The following is a 16,656-nucleotide window of genomic DNA, read 5'->3' as shown; positions in this document are numbered from 1 at the left end:
CAAACATTAAATTCATAAATATTTTTAAAATTTACATTTCATGCATTATTTGTACATGAGTTTTATATGTTACCAATAAATAAAACATTATTACTTATTGTTAAATAAATTTAACAATTAAAAATCTTAAAAAAAAATTCATAATTTTTAAAAATATTTTTATACATTTATAAAATAATATTTTATAATTAAATGATAATATATAAATATTTTAGATTGACAGTTTATTGTCAATACATAAATAAAATTTAAATCCTAGCTATATTTTCTTCTTAAAAAAAGTATTATGAGATTTGAAGTCATTGACATTGAGGCCTAAAAAACTGAAAAGGCTTAGGCATATCCGCCATGGAGTAAGAAATATCTCCACATTTTATTTTATTTTTTTCTTTAACTGTAAAATTTTTTTCATTGCACTCGTGAATAAATGACATACCATGAACTCAATGCGCCGACCCTTGTGTGCTTTAAATACGGAGGCAGGCAAGGGACCAGCAAGCTATATACAATGTTTGCCTGTTGCCCATGTGGCATATACACCAAAAATTAACTTATGAATAAAATCGACACCCAGCCAACGCAACCATGAAACGAAATATAAAGAATGTAGAAACCAACCCAAAGCAGCTCAAGAAAAAAAGCATGAATGTCACCTGGAATTGGAGAAACAAAACATATGATTAGATGCTACGGTGTAAATGAGAGAGGGAGATAAGACAGCATTGTGTTTGAATGTTGACTGGTTCAAAAAGATTTTACTTGAACTGAAGAAACTTCCCAGAAAGAATTGGTTGGTAACATTTGAAGGAATTGAATGCAATGATAAAAGAGGATAGTTAAGTGCAGGGGTATTTAAGATCCGAAAATCTTACCTAAATGATCTTCCCAATTTTTGGAAAAATAATGATAATCGCCCAGTAAAAGGAGACATCATTTGATAAATGGAATGTCCAGGCTGCCTATGGCATCTTCAGCGCCTGCTTCAATTGTGCAAAAGCTGAAGGGTGCATCCTACCAATGGCAGAATTAAACGATGGATCCCCATGAAGGGCAGCACAAGTTTGAAGATTGTCTCTCACTGAGTTTTCCAATGACAACTGGTTGATAGGGTCTGAGAACTTGATCTGAATGGTGGCAAACCAATCCATCACACATAAATAAATAAAAGTATCAGAATTTGTCGAATGATTTAACTGAAGAATGTTAAACCTGTCTTCTCCTTAACTCCTTACTAGGAAGCGAACCCTCGCCATGAGACCTGCTAGAGCTCATGTTATCACCACTGCAATTTATTAGCAAAAGAATAAAATTAGTTACAAATCACTGTTGTAATCATCGCCAATCAAAAGTGAAAATACAAAGGATCTGAGTATATAACCTTGACTCTTCCTCAGTTAAGTCATCAGTCCCTCCCAAAATTACACTAGTGCAGACACTGAAGGAATAAAAGTTTAATCATCATTTCACATATTAGATGCCATCGAAAGTTCGGTTGCAGATATGCATCAAAATCAAGATTGAGCTTGTACCTTAATATCTGATCAAGTTTGTCTAGAACTTGAGGCAGCCTTAAAGTCAATATTATGGAAAGTGCTAGGCCAAATATTTTCTTCTGGGGTGAAGAGACATTGTCTACCTGTATAAAGATGGAAAGTTAACGGAGAAAAGCAAGAATTAACTTGAAGAAGCCTGCCAATTAATGGGACGGACTCTAGTTAGATAATTCACAATCCTAACAGAAAGCATTAAACCTCCAGATGGTCAAAACGTCAGGGTTTTCCTTTCCTTCTTGAGTCAAAACATCAATTCGAACAGTTCAGAACACTAACAGACAACAGAACTTTGACTATCCTTCATACGGAAATATTTTCTACTAACCTTGTCAAGCCATACGTCAACCAGACAAAGAAGAATATTTTCTTCAATATTGACACCAGTCTGCTGCAGTAGTGACGAAAGAGAAGGTTCTGCTGTTAATTGTGCAAGATAGTTGGTATTCATCACCAAAATCCTTGCTAGTATAGCAGCTGAAGATGCTTTAACAGCTGTCTTTGAAGGATCACCATCATCTCCTCCGCTCAAGCAAATAACAAGAAGTTTCTATCAACATTTAACAAGGCATAACAGTTGAATGAAATGTTATGAACAGGCATATATAATGGCAAATATAACTGAGAACATGAACGATAAAAAATCTCTGCGGGTAAAGAACCATGCTTACTTGTAAAGTACTGCTGATTAATGGGGGCACATCCATGGGGAAACACTACAAAATAGCAACAAGATGTCAATGGTTTGTCAAAATAGTTGAGATGAAAGTAGGTCTTTTAACACCAAAGATTTCACATTACAGGATGTATTTTCAATAAGTAATGACATCGATGACATTTATGGTTCTAGGCATGGCACTAAGTAGTGATGGCCAGCACATGACATCTCCAACATAAGGACACAATGACAACCTTTTATAAAGAAGCTGAAAGATGACATACACAATGATATGCTTCTGGTCATTTTTTGTATTCATTATTAAATCTTCAACCATTGATATCATTTGTGGCAAAAAAATATAAATAAATATTCACACACTACTACTAGCTTCTTCATAATTCATCCTATTTCCTATGATGTCAACTGCCCTGAAAGTTCACGGTATAATACCTGTATTAGAATGTCAATGACAGGAAAAGTTGCAAGCAGCCCTCTGTCATTGACATTTCCAACAATGAGATCTAGAAGTTTAGCCACACTGGAAGCATGCATGCTAAGAAATTCCCTTCCACCCAAAATAATGTAAGCTTCAGTAATATTGACAGCAACCTGCAAGCATATTCTCATTAATATAAGATACAAAATAGCAGGGGAGACAAAAGGGGTAGGAGCTGCAAGCAATGATTTATAAGACTGTGAACAAGGAAAGTCGAAAGCACCAAGTGCAAATAGGTAGACAATCCAAGACCATTGACACCCAACTTTTTTAAAGTTGCCATTACAATCCTACTTTCTTGATGAATCACTACAAAAGGGGGAATAAAGCACTGACCTAACAAGGACAGATATAGTCACAAAGTAATAGTGTACTATAGTGTCATGCCTTCTGTTGCCCATCACATCGTGCTTGGTCTAAATAATTACTATTGCAAAAAGTATCCACTGCACAGCTTATGACCCATCTACAACTACAATCAACTCTCCAACTTTTCAGTTCCTAAGGACCTCCCGAACCTCCTGTTGTTCTCCCTTATGTGGCCAACTAAATATTCATAGCCTTCCAATGTATAAAGGGAAATACTCATAATGTTGTAATAAATATATGAAAGAAATAACAAGGACTACAATTCTGTTTCTTTTCTTCTAATATCGAAGGACATACAAGAGAGAGTGCAGCAATAGATAGACCACAAAACAAAATATATGGGTCACTAATTCAAGAAGTCTAACCTGCAATTGGTCGAAATTTCTTTCCAATATTTCCACCAGACATGGGAAATATGCTAAGAGTTGTGGCACCATTGCAGGGGCATGAGATAGTGTAGCTTCCCACAACTGCGGGAATATGATAACATTTAGCACACTATGTTTATGGGTAAAGGCAGCCAGATAAATAACCAAATATTTGGGCAGTAGTCTAACCAGCATGCTATCCTCCAGAAGATTGATTTCATCTGGACTATTTATATCAATCCCCTTTTGAAGAATGGGCAGCAGCATGCTGTAGCAACTAGGTGACTGATATCCCAGCGCAACGACAAAGTTCCGCAAAGCAATAAGAAGCTGTATCTGTAGAAGGCTTTCACCAGAAGATTCCTCCCAGACCTATTCATATTGAGAAGTTAAAGGAAATTAAATAGAATAAATGCACCTGATAAGGACAGTCTACGACACGTCTAGCCAAGTTAATTAACGCATTTACACTCAAATTTTCCTAGACATTCCAACTTATCCATTCTTTTGTTGTAATCAACTACTGACTAGGACACAAACTTCTCATAAAAAGTTAAATGCACTTAACCTTACATGACAGCAAAATTCTTTTAACAACAGCAATTTCTAAATTTGGTAATTATCTGATTTGGAAAATGGTTCCCATTAAAAACTCCTTGATACTTATATTATAAACACCCAAGCATATCAAAGTCAAAGTGAAACTTTCAGATAAGAAAGTAAAGCAGTGACAACAGTACCATCTGGAAAAACTGCATCAAGTTGTTTGCATATGGGATGACTTCATTGACATGGCCAAGAAGAACAGAGATCAGATTTAAAACCTGGACCTGAAATGATGAAAAACGCAGCAGCATTTGAATTGAATGTCCGGAATATACATAGATGCATATAGGTGTGCATGCACACATACAAACATACACAAAGACTAAGATTTAAATCTAGACACAAACTATCCCAAAACCAGAATTTGCATCTCTGATTTGCTAACCTATATCTATTAATGTGAATCTACAGCAATCATTTATGATCTTATGTAGGAATGGGCAAAGCACATCAGTACAACAATTTTCAAGAAATATTCACCATCAATTCAACTTTATCATCAGATGCGGTACATGCATGAAAGAATTTCTAAAGCTTGGACTATAGATTCCAGAATTTTCTGCAATCCAATAAGATACATAAATCACAATACCAAGAAAGAAGAAAGGGGAGAAAGAACGCCTAAGCAAGCAGTGAACATCCATAACAACCAACAGTAGAATTTACCTTTGAATCAAACTCTTGAACTTCTTTGACCAAATTAAAACATGAACCCCAACAAACAGGAAGTAAATCAGAAAAATCTTGCTCTGAAAAGTTTGCATCTTCAACATGTAAACACAATGATCGGCAGGCGGCCAACTAAAACAACAACACACAACTTAGTGATTGAGCAAAGTAAAGTAACCTTCAGGAATATATTATTATGAAGGGACAGAGAAACAAGCAGGGAGACATGATGCAACTTATGGAACATACCCTCACAGAGAGGTCTTTGTCCTGTAACAACCGTATCAAGGCACAGTATACAGCTCTTTTTGTATCATTCTTGATCTGCAGGAATGCAAACATCAGAAAACAATCATTATGACTAATTTCCTGTTCCGACCAGAATACATCAGCAACATTCCCATCAGAAATTAAAGAGGAATAACAACTGATATGCAGTATTAGATTTACATTACAGATTCCAGACTCCAGATGCACCACTCTTCTGCTATGACAAGATAAAACATATTCCCCAATTCTTGCATGGACACAAGTCCATGTAAAAGGCACTCATCCAACACATACCAGATCAGAGCCTATTCCTAGTGGCACTTATTTACACTCTGCCTTTAATTTATCTACTCTATATTCTGTGATGCAGCCAATGCAACAGGATCAGGTGCCAAAGGATTTTAGAATTGTGACCTGTCCTGTATCACCTAGTTTCTTCCATGATTGACAAAAACTTCAACACTTAATTAGAAATCTACTGCATCTGATAGAAAAAAAAATAGCAACCAGCATTTTGCCAGTGCGCAAGATTCAATGTTGATTGGACTAGCTTCTGATATGAGCTATTAGTCACCACGATGCTATACTGATGGAAGCCTCAACATACTGCTGAGGCATGCATACAGACACACACATACACTTCACAAGAAAGAAATCGAGGAGAAGATATGGATAAGGCCTATAGAAGAATATTATCTTACCTCAGAGACCCATTGTCCCAATATTAGTGCAACTTTCCGGTGGATGATACGCATAATTGGATGATCATTAGAGAGTTCAAGGGACAAAGCACCATTAAACCTGCAATCCAAGATATTTCAGGAAAAAACAAAAGACATTTTCGTCATACCACCTACTCAAAAATAAGAAGATAATAGCTACCTATTTATTTCAATTAGTGTAATACTTTAACAACTTAACAACTGAACTGAGGGATAAATTATCAATAAAGAAATAAAAGAAAACCACCCCAAACCACCAAGTACAGAGAGAGTATAAACGCAGCGAAATTATCAAGTGCCTAGACACCAATGTAGCATACTGAAGAATGGGCATACCAATCTTTAAAGCTCAGGTAATTTGAAAGCTCATAATATACATATGCAGCAGCGCCATAGGCAGCTTCTTTAAGAAGTAATCCTGGGGTAATTTCAGTTACCGAAGTTGGACAACCATTCATTGCCTCTTGAAGGACGGACACCACAATAGGAGCTAGCAGCTAAATGTAATGAATTAACTCAAATAAGCATATATGTAATTATATGAAACATCTGACAAGAAAAAAGGAAAGAAAGAGATAGTAACACAAGAACATACTAAATAATCTGTACAAAATTACCACATACTTGACTGTGGTTTTCGAACAATACAATATATAAAGCCTCAGCACAAGGCCGCAGTTTCTCTGTCCACTGAACCATATCCTGCTCATGATGAAAAGCCTCAGGGTTCACATACCATTCCTCCAAATCACTTGCAGTTAGAACAAAATACCTGTTGATATGCTAATTAGAACAAATTTTGAGCAACAATTTGTTCAAAAGCAGGGAAAAGACCAGTGAAACGCAGAGTGCATTGCTAACAAAAATTTTTATGTAGAAACAAGCAAAATTAATTACCAGAGAAAAATAATTTAACTACATTAATTTTAACCATGGTTCTCTAAATTATTCTTTCTCTTTCTCGCACCTCAGTTGAGGAGAGGGTGGAAAGGGAAACATCATACGTGCAACAAGCCAAAGCCAAACTGATAAAGAGAGGCAGAAGTGAAAGGTTAATTACCTCCTTATTAACACATTGCATAAGAGAATTATCCTTTCATTAGGTAGAAGGGAAGTCAAAACACCAGCAACAGCATTAGAAAGGTTTTTCTTCATCTGCTCTAGCGTAACACCATTCTCCTCCATAACCCGTCCAGTAAGACTCGGTTTATATTCTTTACATTCCAATACACTTTTTACCATTACCATACACTTAATCAGGAATTCCTCAAAGGATAATATATCTGGCTCAGGATCTGTAATCTTATTTAAACAGAAATTCAGGACAGGTTGAAGGACACATTTATCACCAAATGAATAAGGATGCCTTTGTTGAATTGCAACTAGAACCTTCATCAATTTAGTACATGCCCTCTTTATAAAGTCCCAAAATTTAGGATGTCCATTCTGAAAAGATGTATCTGTAAATAAGGTAACACATAGAAATAAATTAATCTAACACAAAATCTAAAATAACAAGCGTTTGAGATGGCTTCAGTTTTCTATTTAAAACAAGAAGATCAGAAGCTTTTTTTTTTTTTGCCAATATTAAGATCAAGAAGCAAAAATATATATTCCTCCCACAATTAGAATGGAATAGCATAGATTACCGTTTTAGACCTAGGAAACCCATTCTACCTGCTTCTCTATGAAAAAGAAAACAGAAAAATATTTAGAAATTAAAGCACACCAAAAAATCTTGATTTAATTTTATATGCATTAATTATAACTATGGTCACTATTCTGCAACAAAGTTTTTAAAAACAACATGCTCAAAGTGTGAAAGAGCATGAGTCTTGCATCAAAGAAAGCAGGGCAAAACTTTTGAATAATTTGTATGCAAATTAATGAGATTGCTTGGTTTTTGATTAATTAAAATTAAAAGTTAACTCTTTTAACTATACATGCGTAATGCCTATTTTTGGTTCAAATGAATCTGGTTTTTGGATATATGGGACCAAAATTTACATAAAGAACAAGCTATCTTACAGTATGGAAGAAATGATTGCACAGCATTCAGAAGCACAGGAGAAACCTCTTTTACTGGTCTTACTTCCTGCAAAATGAATAATTTAGATCATATAATCTCGTTCTAAACTGCCAAAAAAATAAAACAAGAAAATAGAATGAAACTGTAATTGACTCTAAAATCCTGAAAATGTTCTAAACGGAAAGAGAAAGAACTGATAAGTACCTGAACACATTTCGCATCGCTTTGAAAACCTGAAATCACTAATTGACATATTATCTTTAGACACAACAACCATCTCTCACACGTTAGATAAAGGTCATCATGATGCTGCTCCTCAGCATTTGAATTATAGCTCTGAGTGATTGTAGAAAAACCATGTAATATTGTTTGTACATCACTCTGCCAAAGATGCCAGCAGTACTCAAATAAATGAGATGATATCTGCCGAAAAAGTTTTGTAAGTCAGACTCCTCAGGTCTATAGAACAGAACTGTAATTTGCAAGGAATGTAATCCTAAAACAAATAAATTATGATTTATATGAGAACACTGGAGCACAGATTTAAATGACTTATAAACCAGAATGTAGAAGCCAGTAATCACTGTTCTAAATGCATACATTAGTCATTAGCATGACAATGCCTTTCAAACCGATGCTGTCCAGGCTTAAGCAACCTGTCTGTTAGCATCCACGTTCACTTACATAAGAGGGGCTAGATAAATGGCCAGGATCAAGACAACTTTCATTTAGGGGGAGCTTACAAAAGTGAAGATGTTTCAGTAACAACATACCTCCGCAAAATTCCTTTGGTCTGCAGTAAGACGTTTTGTGGATAACTCCTTCAAAGTTCTAAAGAGAATCATAAAAATCCTGTGGGAGGTAAGAACATCGGCTGATTGAAGCTGTTGTGCGAGAAAAGAAAACAGCTCTGCCCTAAAATCAATACACCAAAAAATCAGTAAATATTACTAGCTACAGAAGGAAATGTTTAAGGAATGGGAAAACACATTAATGAATATAAAGGAGTTTAACAAGTGAAGATATATACCATTCCCTAGGATAATCAAAGCGAGCAATTTTGGAAATGAGCACTGCCAGCATTTGAGCTATCTGTATCGGGGAAAAAATGCAAAAGATAGAAATTTATTAAAGACTACTAAACTCAAAAAGATAGAAATTTATTAAAGACTACTAAACTCAAACAAAATTACCGGCCACCATGACACAATGTAAAACATATTCCAGGTAGAACTAGTAAGCAACTAAAATCCAATCAGATCCTATTATGTCTAAGTCCTCGCCTCCTCGCTATGGTTAAAAACAAAGCTAATGAACAGAAGCTTAAAATTCTTTACAAATAAATCTAAGAAAAAGATGTGAGAAACACCTGATACTTCTCTTCTCTCAAGTGCGATAACAATTTTTGTCTTAAATGTACTTTCTCTTCGCTGCTTATCCCCCTGAATACAATTTGCAGGTTACAAATGAAACATATTTTAAGAAATAAATAAAGAAAAGCAAATCAAACACTCTTTATCAGCTTGTAGAGAGCAATTTGCTACTAAAAAAATCAATGCAGTTTCCGAAGACTGGAAATGAAATGCTAATCCTTATGTTTGAACTTAAATATGAATTAAATGCATGGAAAAATAGCGTATATCTTACGAGGAATCGCGCCTGTTCCTCCAATACCGATTAATACTGTTTTTGAAATACACAGAAGCCATTAATCGAACATCCACTTGAGACGCTAAATCTTTCGCTGTAATCACTTCCTGAAATAAAACAAAGAAAAAGAACGCAAATTAGACTCGTAGAAGCCTCAAATGCATTGTACAGAAAATGCAAAATAAAAGAAAAACAAAATAATAATCAATAAATACCATGAGGCAAGAGCAGAAACCAGGTCTGCTCTCGGATTGAGATAGAGCCGCTTCGGCTGGTTTGCGAATGGTCTCGTCTTGGCTCATTGAGTTGGCGAGCAACGAGTAAATGGCAGGCAAATCAGAAGCCGAGAAAGCCATCGATATCCCCAACAAAATCTCCCTCTTTTATCTTTAAACTACGAGAACAAGCTGAGCGGAGTCAGCGAGTTGGATCGGTGAATCGCGAACTTTATATTGAGAAAAGATTCCCGTGCGGCGAGGCTTCACATCACCATGAACGTTGAGGTTTTGAACGGAGTTGTTTATTGAGCTTTTCTATTTGACGGAGAAGGCCCAAAACGATGGAGGGATTTTGGTTCCGGTGAGGAGATGGGAGCGACGAGAGTGTGATCGAGGTGGTGTTCTTGGTCTTCTTTTGGGCTTTTAGCAGCTATTACGCTGGACTCCGCCCTTGCTTTCTCTCTTCTACTCGCAGCAAAGCATAGAAAAATGGAAAAAGCCGGGGAATTTCTCTTGGATATGAAATGGCCTAGGTGCTTTATTGTGCGTCTAGCCTTCTTATCACACGATATAATTAAAGGAAGTAAGGAGTGACAACCCACTATCTATTAATACTATATTTTTATCTTGTCTTCCTTTAAAATTGGTAATTATAGTGATTAATGAGTAATTTTTTACTATTTTATTATTTCATTCGATAATTTAAAATTAATTTCGATAAAAAAGTGAAAATATTATTTTATTAAAAAATTAGTATTTTTTATTATTTGAATAAATTAAGAAAAATAATTTTTGAAAGAAGGGTTGAGGGAAGGGAGAGTCGAGGAAAATATGAAAGAGCTATCTTTAGAAAATTGTCTTACGATGTTAAAAGATGCAAGTTAATTTTTTGAATCAATGAGTTAATTTTGATAATCTGAAAATATTTTATATCTATTTTTGTTTTTTTTTCCTTTTTAAATAGGAGAAAATCGTAACAAAATTTTCTAAGAACATTTTCGCATTTTCCAAACAAAATGTATAAAAAAAAAAAACATTTTCTTCCCAAATCCACGAATTTAAAGATAAACCATGTTTCAAGTAAAAATTCAAAAATTTTGTGTTTGAAGCATATGGTTCAATAATGAAATTTGAAACTTTTGTGTTCATGTCTAAATCCTAATGTAGCTTGGAGGAAGTACTTTGTTTATACTTGAATCAATATGACTCGTGACCATATATCTTAATTCGATAATGCATGTTATGACCTAGTTGAATTGGTTTTTAAGTTTGATGAAATTAAATGCTTATATTTCAAAGCCTTGCCAACATAGTGTTACTGTACAAGAATTGAAATAATGACATGTAAAATTCAAAGAAACATTATTTAAAACATTTATAAAATTATGGATCTCGTGAATATATATATAATTTCTGTCGAGATATCAAAAAAATATAGATAATAAAAATATTATACATATATATATATATATATACACTGAAAATCACAAGTAAAATATGAGTGATCTCTAGACTTCATATCTTTTGAAATAGAACACAGTTTGTGTTGAAACCATATAACCCTTTGTCATTCTACCTTCTCCTGCCTATGCCTGATTACATCCTAGTACGAGCTGGACAATACTCATGAGCAGAATTCGACCAAGCAGCCTTCCATTTTGTTGCCAAATAGAAATCTTCTGCACTTTATGGTTCACTCATTGTTTTTTTTTTTTTTATAATTTTGATTATGTAAAATTGAACATATAATGTAAAATTATGAAAAAATATTAAATAAAAATAAATAGTTTTTTTTTTTACATCTCTTACTTTCTATAGGCTATAGTTCATAAGATTTTGTTACGAAAATTTTCTATTTGTAATTATCTTTGCCATGAATTCAGTTGAATAATGTGAGCATTTGGAAACATAAAACCAGTAGAAAAATTATTATTATTATTGGAATGAATTTTTTCCATTAATTATTTTTAATGATTTAGGGCCTGGAGAAATCCAGATGTCATTGGGTTACTATACGTTAGTTGTAGAGCCCGAGCCTTCGAACGCCACCAGCCCCAAAGAGAAAAAAACACGTTCACGTCAGTGCTGGGCGATGCGTTTGGGTTTGGGTTGGAAGAGCGTTCTGAAATCCTATTGGTCAGAATTCGTGGGAGCACATGCGAACGCCACGTGTACCTAACGGCCTTAGGACCTCGAACGAACGATCTGGAAGGTTTTCAATTCCCCGCGAATCTATTTATTTTTGCAACCGTCGTTGTCCTCTCTTTCAACTCTTATCTCTCTCTCCTGTTTCTTCCCACCGACGTCACGATTTAAAAAAAAAGAAAACCCCAGTGGCGACATTACAGGTTTTGCGAAGATGGAAATTCGACCACCGCCATTGTCGTTTGTGATTTTATCAACGTTATTGCTTTTATACGCTGAAGCTAAAACCATTGATCCTTACAAGGTAAGGAACTTCGGTCTCCCCTTTTAATTTGTGCTGTAATTCGAAAGTTCTTTCTTGACTTCAAATTTTCACATGTTATGATTTATGAGTCGTCCTTTTTTTCAAGTGCTATGCTTTTGTGAAATTCCACGAAAGGAAATGTTGTGGAGATTTATCAAGAATTTATTTGATTTAAAAGAAAATTGGGATGAAGGGTTTTGGTGAAAGCGTTGAGGGTGAGCTTGAGCTATTGATGAGAGAGACCGCATATGGAATTGAGAAAATAATCGAGTGGCAGTTCGCATGTTCTTGAGTTTTTCAGTTTGACTTTTTTTTTTGTCGAAATGTTTCTGATGAATTTACTCGATCCTCAGGTTCTTGGTGTGGAGAAAAACGCGGGTCAACGAGAGATTCAGAAAGCTTTTCACAAGTATGTTTTACCGGGAATTTTCCCGTTTATTGTGAAATTTCCTTCGTGTAGGTTATTAAGCATTAATCATCCTATATGCTTTCTTGATGTGTACATGGCATTCTTATATACATCATTTTAATGTTATCCTTAATCAAATACCTTCTCTATTGAATGAGAAATACTTACTTTGCGGCATTACGTTTTCGCGATCTTCCTTTCCCTGCTTCTTTTATTCAGTACATATTTCTTTTGTCATTTAATTGCACCTTGAAATGTTTCTTATTTCCATGAAAAAAAAAAATTCTATGATAGAACGAACATGGACACATGTTTAAATGTTTCACTCTACTAATTTTGCTTGAATTGTATTCAATAGGCTCTCACTTCAATACCACCCTGACAAGAACAAAAATCAAGGTGCACAAGAGAAGTTTGCTGAGATCAACAACGGTACTGCCAAGACTTCTTACTCCTTGTCTTCTTCTTTTTTCTTTGGCTGCACTTTCTCATATCGTTTCTTTCTTACTTTCTCTTTATCTTCCTTAATTAGGAAATACAGTCTTTAATTTATATGGTTTGTGAGCATATTACCCAAATGTGTAATTACTAGTTAATAATTAATATGAGAACAGGGTTTGGGGTTTTTGTACCTTTGAATATTTGCCCTGTTCTTCTTGTGGTCTTTGTCTATTATTAAGGGATCTGATTCATCCTTATTGTTTGATCAGCGTATGACATTTTATCAGATGAAGAAAAGAGAAAAAATTATGATATGTATGGGGATGAAAAAGGTGCCCCTGGATTTGGTGCTGGCCATCCTGGGGACCAGGGTGGATATACTTACTTCACCAGTGGTGGACCTGGCCAAAGTGGGTTTACTTCTGGATCTGGTGGATGGCAGCATATGGGTAGGCAGGGAAGTTCTCAGACTTTCTCATTTTCCTTTGGTGGCCCTGGTGGATCGCGCTCATTCGGTGGCGGTGGTGGACCAAGTTCCTTTGGTTTTGATCTAAATGATATTTTCTCTGGCTTCTTTGGGGGTGGAATGAAAGATCAGGGCCAATTTGGTGGTTTCGGTGGTTCAAGCAGGTCTCAGTCTCAATCTAGGAGTTCACCTAAGAGCATCAGGGCTATAAATTCTGAGGTCTTCAGAAAAGAAATAGCTGACCAAGGGATGACTTGGCTTTTGTTATCTTATACACCATCATTGCAGGGGAAACAATATTATGAATCTATCATTGAGGAGGTGGCTAGTTTATTGCAAGGAGCTATAAAGGTACTACTGCATTTTTAAATATTTCTATAATTTGGTATTTGCTAATCATTGCTTTTGTTATCTTACCTTTCTTATGGTCCCTTGCAACAGGTTGGAAGCATAAATTGTGAAACTGAATCAACTTTCTGTAAGGATCTTGGTATGCGTCCTGGGAGAACACCAAGGTTGTTAGTTTATTCATACAAAGGAAGTGAGAAGGGTTCTCTGGAAGAATACGAGGGTGATTTGATTGCTAAAAATATCAAAACTTTTTGCCAAGAGCATTTACCAAGGTTTTCAAAAAGGATTAGCCTAAATCATCTTGACTTGTCCTCTAGTAATGTAGAAACATACCCAAGGGTGATGCTTTTTTCTACCAAAAAGGATACACCTGTGATCTGGCGTGTTCTCAGTGGCTTGTATCATAAAAGATTCATTTTCTATGATGCAGAGGTATGTTGCCAAGATCTCAATATGTGAAAGTTTTTACTAATACCGTGCATGGAAATTTGATGCTTTCAAACCTTATTTTGAATTAGAAATGTGTCTACTCTATTCAATTTTGTGTCTGGCAAAGAATAGAGGGGTTCACAATTTCAGAAATTTTAGAGAAATGATAAACATTTAATTTACTTCCTGTTTTTAAAATTCTAATATGCTTTTACTTTTCTCAGTAATTTTTGTAGTAAAATGAATTCAGGCTCTTTCATTATTTATGTAGGTGCACGATGTTTCTGATCCAGCTGTGAAGAAGTTAGGTGTTGATGCACTTCCAGCTATAATTGGATGTCTGTCTAACGGAGAGAAGCAAATCCTGAAATCTGGTATTTCTGTAAAGGATTTGAAGTCTGCAATCCAAGATCTCAGTACGTTGCTGGATAGTTTTGAGAAGAAGAACAAAAAGGTGGCTTCATCTCAGACTAGAAAAATGCAGACAGATTCCACAGAGGGGCAGGTGCCTCTGTTGATGGCATCAAACTTTGAGGCTCTTTGTGGGGAGAAAACTCCTCTCTGTATTATAGGTGCATTTCGATCGTCCAGAGCTAGGGAGAAGCTGGACTCTCTTTTATCCAAGGTGAGAATATTTCTATTTCCAAATAACAAATTTGTCAATTGGTGAAAAAATAAAATGTGGACTGGAGCCCCAAAAGGTACAGTTGTAGTCTTACAATTTAGTTTCTACATATTTTAGTATTCTCATGTGTAACTATCGAATACTGGGTGTACTTCGATGATGATTTATATATTTCTCTTCTTACATAGCAATATGAACACCAAGTTTGTTGGTAAATCATGTCGATGCAACCATTATCACCATATTGAAAGTTTGGGATGGGGATTGCTTACTCAATTGTCAAATGACCCTACTTTTATATATGAATTCATTTATTTTACTTGTGGCATGATTTGTACTTTCAGGTTTCTCAGAAATCACTATCAAGGAGACAGAATCAGAGTGTGGCCTCAGGTTCTAGGGATTCCATATCTTATATGCTCCTAGATGCTACCAAGCAGCCATCATTTTTAAGTGCATTTGATAAATCTGGATTCAAATCATCAGATAACATTGTGGTGGCATACAAACCTCGGAAGAGGAAGTTTGCAGCATATATGGGTGACATGACCATGGAAGAAGTAGAGATGTTCATAGGTTCTGTTCTTAATGGAGATGTACAATTTACCAGGACAAGACAGAAGCCTGTTCTCAAATGAACCGGTCAATGTATAGGTATGAACTCAGGTTCTGGTTTCCGAATACCATGTACATAGTGGAGAGTGATAGCATCATTAGAATTCCTAATCATCTAAACAACAGAAACAATACAAACACCTTGGCTCCAGTCTCACATGCCACCTTGAGTGGTGTTCTTCTTCCACCCTATACGTTCTGAGTTTGAGGAGCATCTGCATCATGAAAAGGGAGCTTACAAGAGCATTGCATGTATCTGGGCTGGAAAATCCCAGACCCCATGTGACATTTAACATTTTTGTTACTGAGTAAGTGAGTAATTTTATCTTTGACTGTATAGAACTAGATGATAAAGTCTTTGATCATACAAGTGACACTTCGAAGTTTTTGTCTAGTGTCAGGTCTCAAACAATGGATATGATTTGCTTAAGATAAGCAGTGGCTTGATTTGTTTATGTTTCAATGTCTCAACTTTCTCTGATCATAGATCCTCTGTACCGACAATGCTGCCGCGTCCAATCTGCAGTTTGCAGTGCCTAACACATGGTTTATTAGTTCCCAGGTACATAAGATTAGCATTTCTGCATGAATTATGTGAGTTCAACAGTCCAACTTAAGATTATTTCTCGCTTTTTATCACCAACATTGTCCTGTAAGTCTTAGATTCTGTCGTGAGCAGGGGAGGAGCAACAGATTTTTAATGGGAGTCAAACAGTAACAAACATTTAACAGTCAACGAAAACTTTATATATCGTCCAATTTTCACTCATTTGAAAGATTAAATAATTAGTAATCAATGATTTGTAATTCTATTGTTGTTGCTTTAGCACTTACCTAAGATAGTGTTGCCAACGGAGAACAGGATTAGGAATAGTAAATGCGCTAAGAGTTGCAGCAGCCAAACTCTCGATTGCCGTTATCTTTCCTTCTGCTGGTATTTTCTTTCCATCAAAAATAGTTGAATTTCGCCATTTCCATAAGTACCAGCATGTGGTACCAAATATGAGAGGCCAAGGGATATGATCTACTCGTATCTTGCATTTTATTCAAATTGGAAGTAAACCAATCTAGCATCGAGAGTGGTTAGAAATGCCCCTGTTCAATCACACAGCAAATGAAGAATGGATTCATCCTATAAACCACATCGTGCCCATGTTGGAACAATTACGAAGTTTCCACGCCTTCTCTCCAAATTTGTAAGAAGTCGGCTATGAAGGCATTGAACTAAAAAAGTACGGATCCGTTGGGGACCCTGCCATTTCC

General features: G+C 35.5%; 2 protein-coding genes across 3 annotated transcripts; one reads left to right on the top strand and one right to left on the bottom strand.

Annotated features, from left to right (window-relative positions):
• Window positions 1-324: 324 nt before the first annotated feature.
• Window positions 325-10,149, bottom strand: LOC18597507 (ARM repeat superfamily protein). Of its 2 annotated transcripts, XM_018122202.2 has the most exons (24): window positions 9,606-10,149; window positions 9,388-9,497; window positions 9,110-9,182; window positions 8,771-8,832; window positions 8,514-8,655; window positions 7,945-8,163; window positions 7,740-7,806; window positions 6,772-7,171; window positions 6,336-6,483; window positions 6,048-6,208; window positions 5,691-5,790; window positions 4,969-5,043; window positions 4,717-4,851; window positions 4,185-4,274; window positions 3,634-3,816; window positions 3,442-3,546; window positions 2,662-2,820; window positions 2,222-2,266; window positions 1,879-2,100; window positions 1,530-1,636; window positions 1,379-1,435; window positions 1,210-1,282; window positions 873-1,124; window positions 325-653 (listed from the first exon to the last, which is right to left on the bottom strand). In XM_018122202.2, exons 1-23 carry the CDS (start codon window positions 9,744-9,746, stop codon window positions 960-962), a joined length of 3,039 nt encoding a protein of 1,012 aa, XP_017977691.2. In that variant the 5' UTR covers window positions 9,747-10,149; the 3' UTR covers window positions 325-653; window positions 873-959. The 2 variants fall into 2 exon arrangements, with proteins under 2 accessions (XP_017977691.2, XP_017977692.2); XM_018122203.2 differs by lacking the exons at window positions 325-653; window positions 873-1,124; window positions 1,210-1,282; window positions 1,379-1,435; window positions 1,530-1,636 and having other exon boundaries at window positions 1,882-2,072.
• A 1,715-nt stretch (window positions 10,150-11,864) lies between these two features.
• On the top strand, window positions 11,865-15,848 carry LOC18597506 (dnaJ protein ERDJ3A). Its single transcript, XM_018122371.2, has 7 exons — window positions 11,865-12,057; window positions 12,411-12,466; window positions 12,825-12,898; window positions 13,177-13,724; window positions 13,815-14,156; window positions 14,425-14,778; window positions 15,123-15,848. The coding sequence occupies exons 1-7, from the start codon at window positions 11,968-11,970 to the stop codon at window positions 15,414-15,416; spliced, it is 1,758 nt and encodes a 585-aa protein (XP_017977860.2). The 5' UTR covers window positions 11,865-11,967; the 3' UTR covers window positions 15,417-15,848.
• Window positions 15,849-16,656: the final 808 nt, after the last annotated feature.

Source organism: Theobroma cacao, chromosome 5 (genome assembly GCF_053813885.1).
Source record: "Theobroma cacao isolate CCN51 chromosome 5, ASM5381388v1, whole genome shotgun sequence".
Classification (NCBI taxonomy): domain Eukaryota; kingdom Viridiplantae; phylum Streptophyta; class Magnoliopsida; order Malvales; family Malvaceae; genus Theobroma; species Theobroma cacao.
This window is presented reverse-complemented; position numbering and strand designations above follow the sequence as displayed.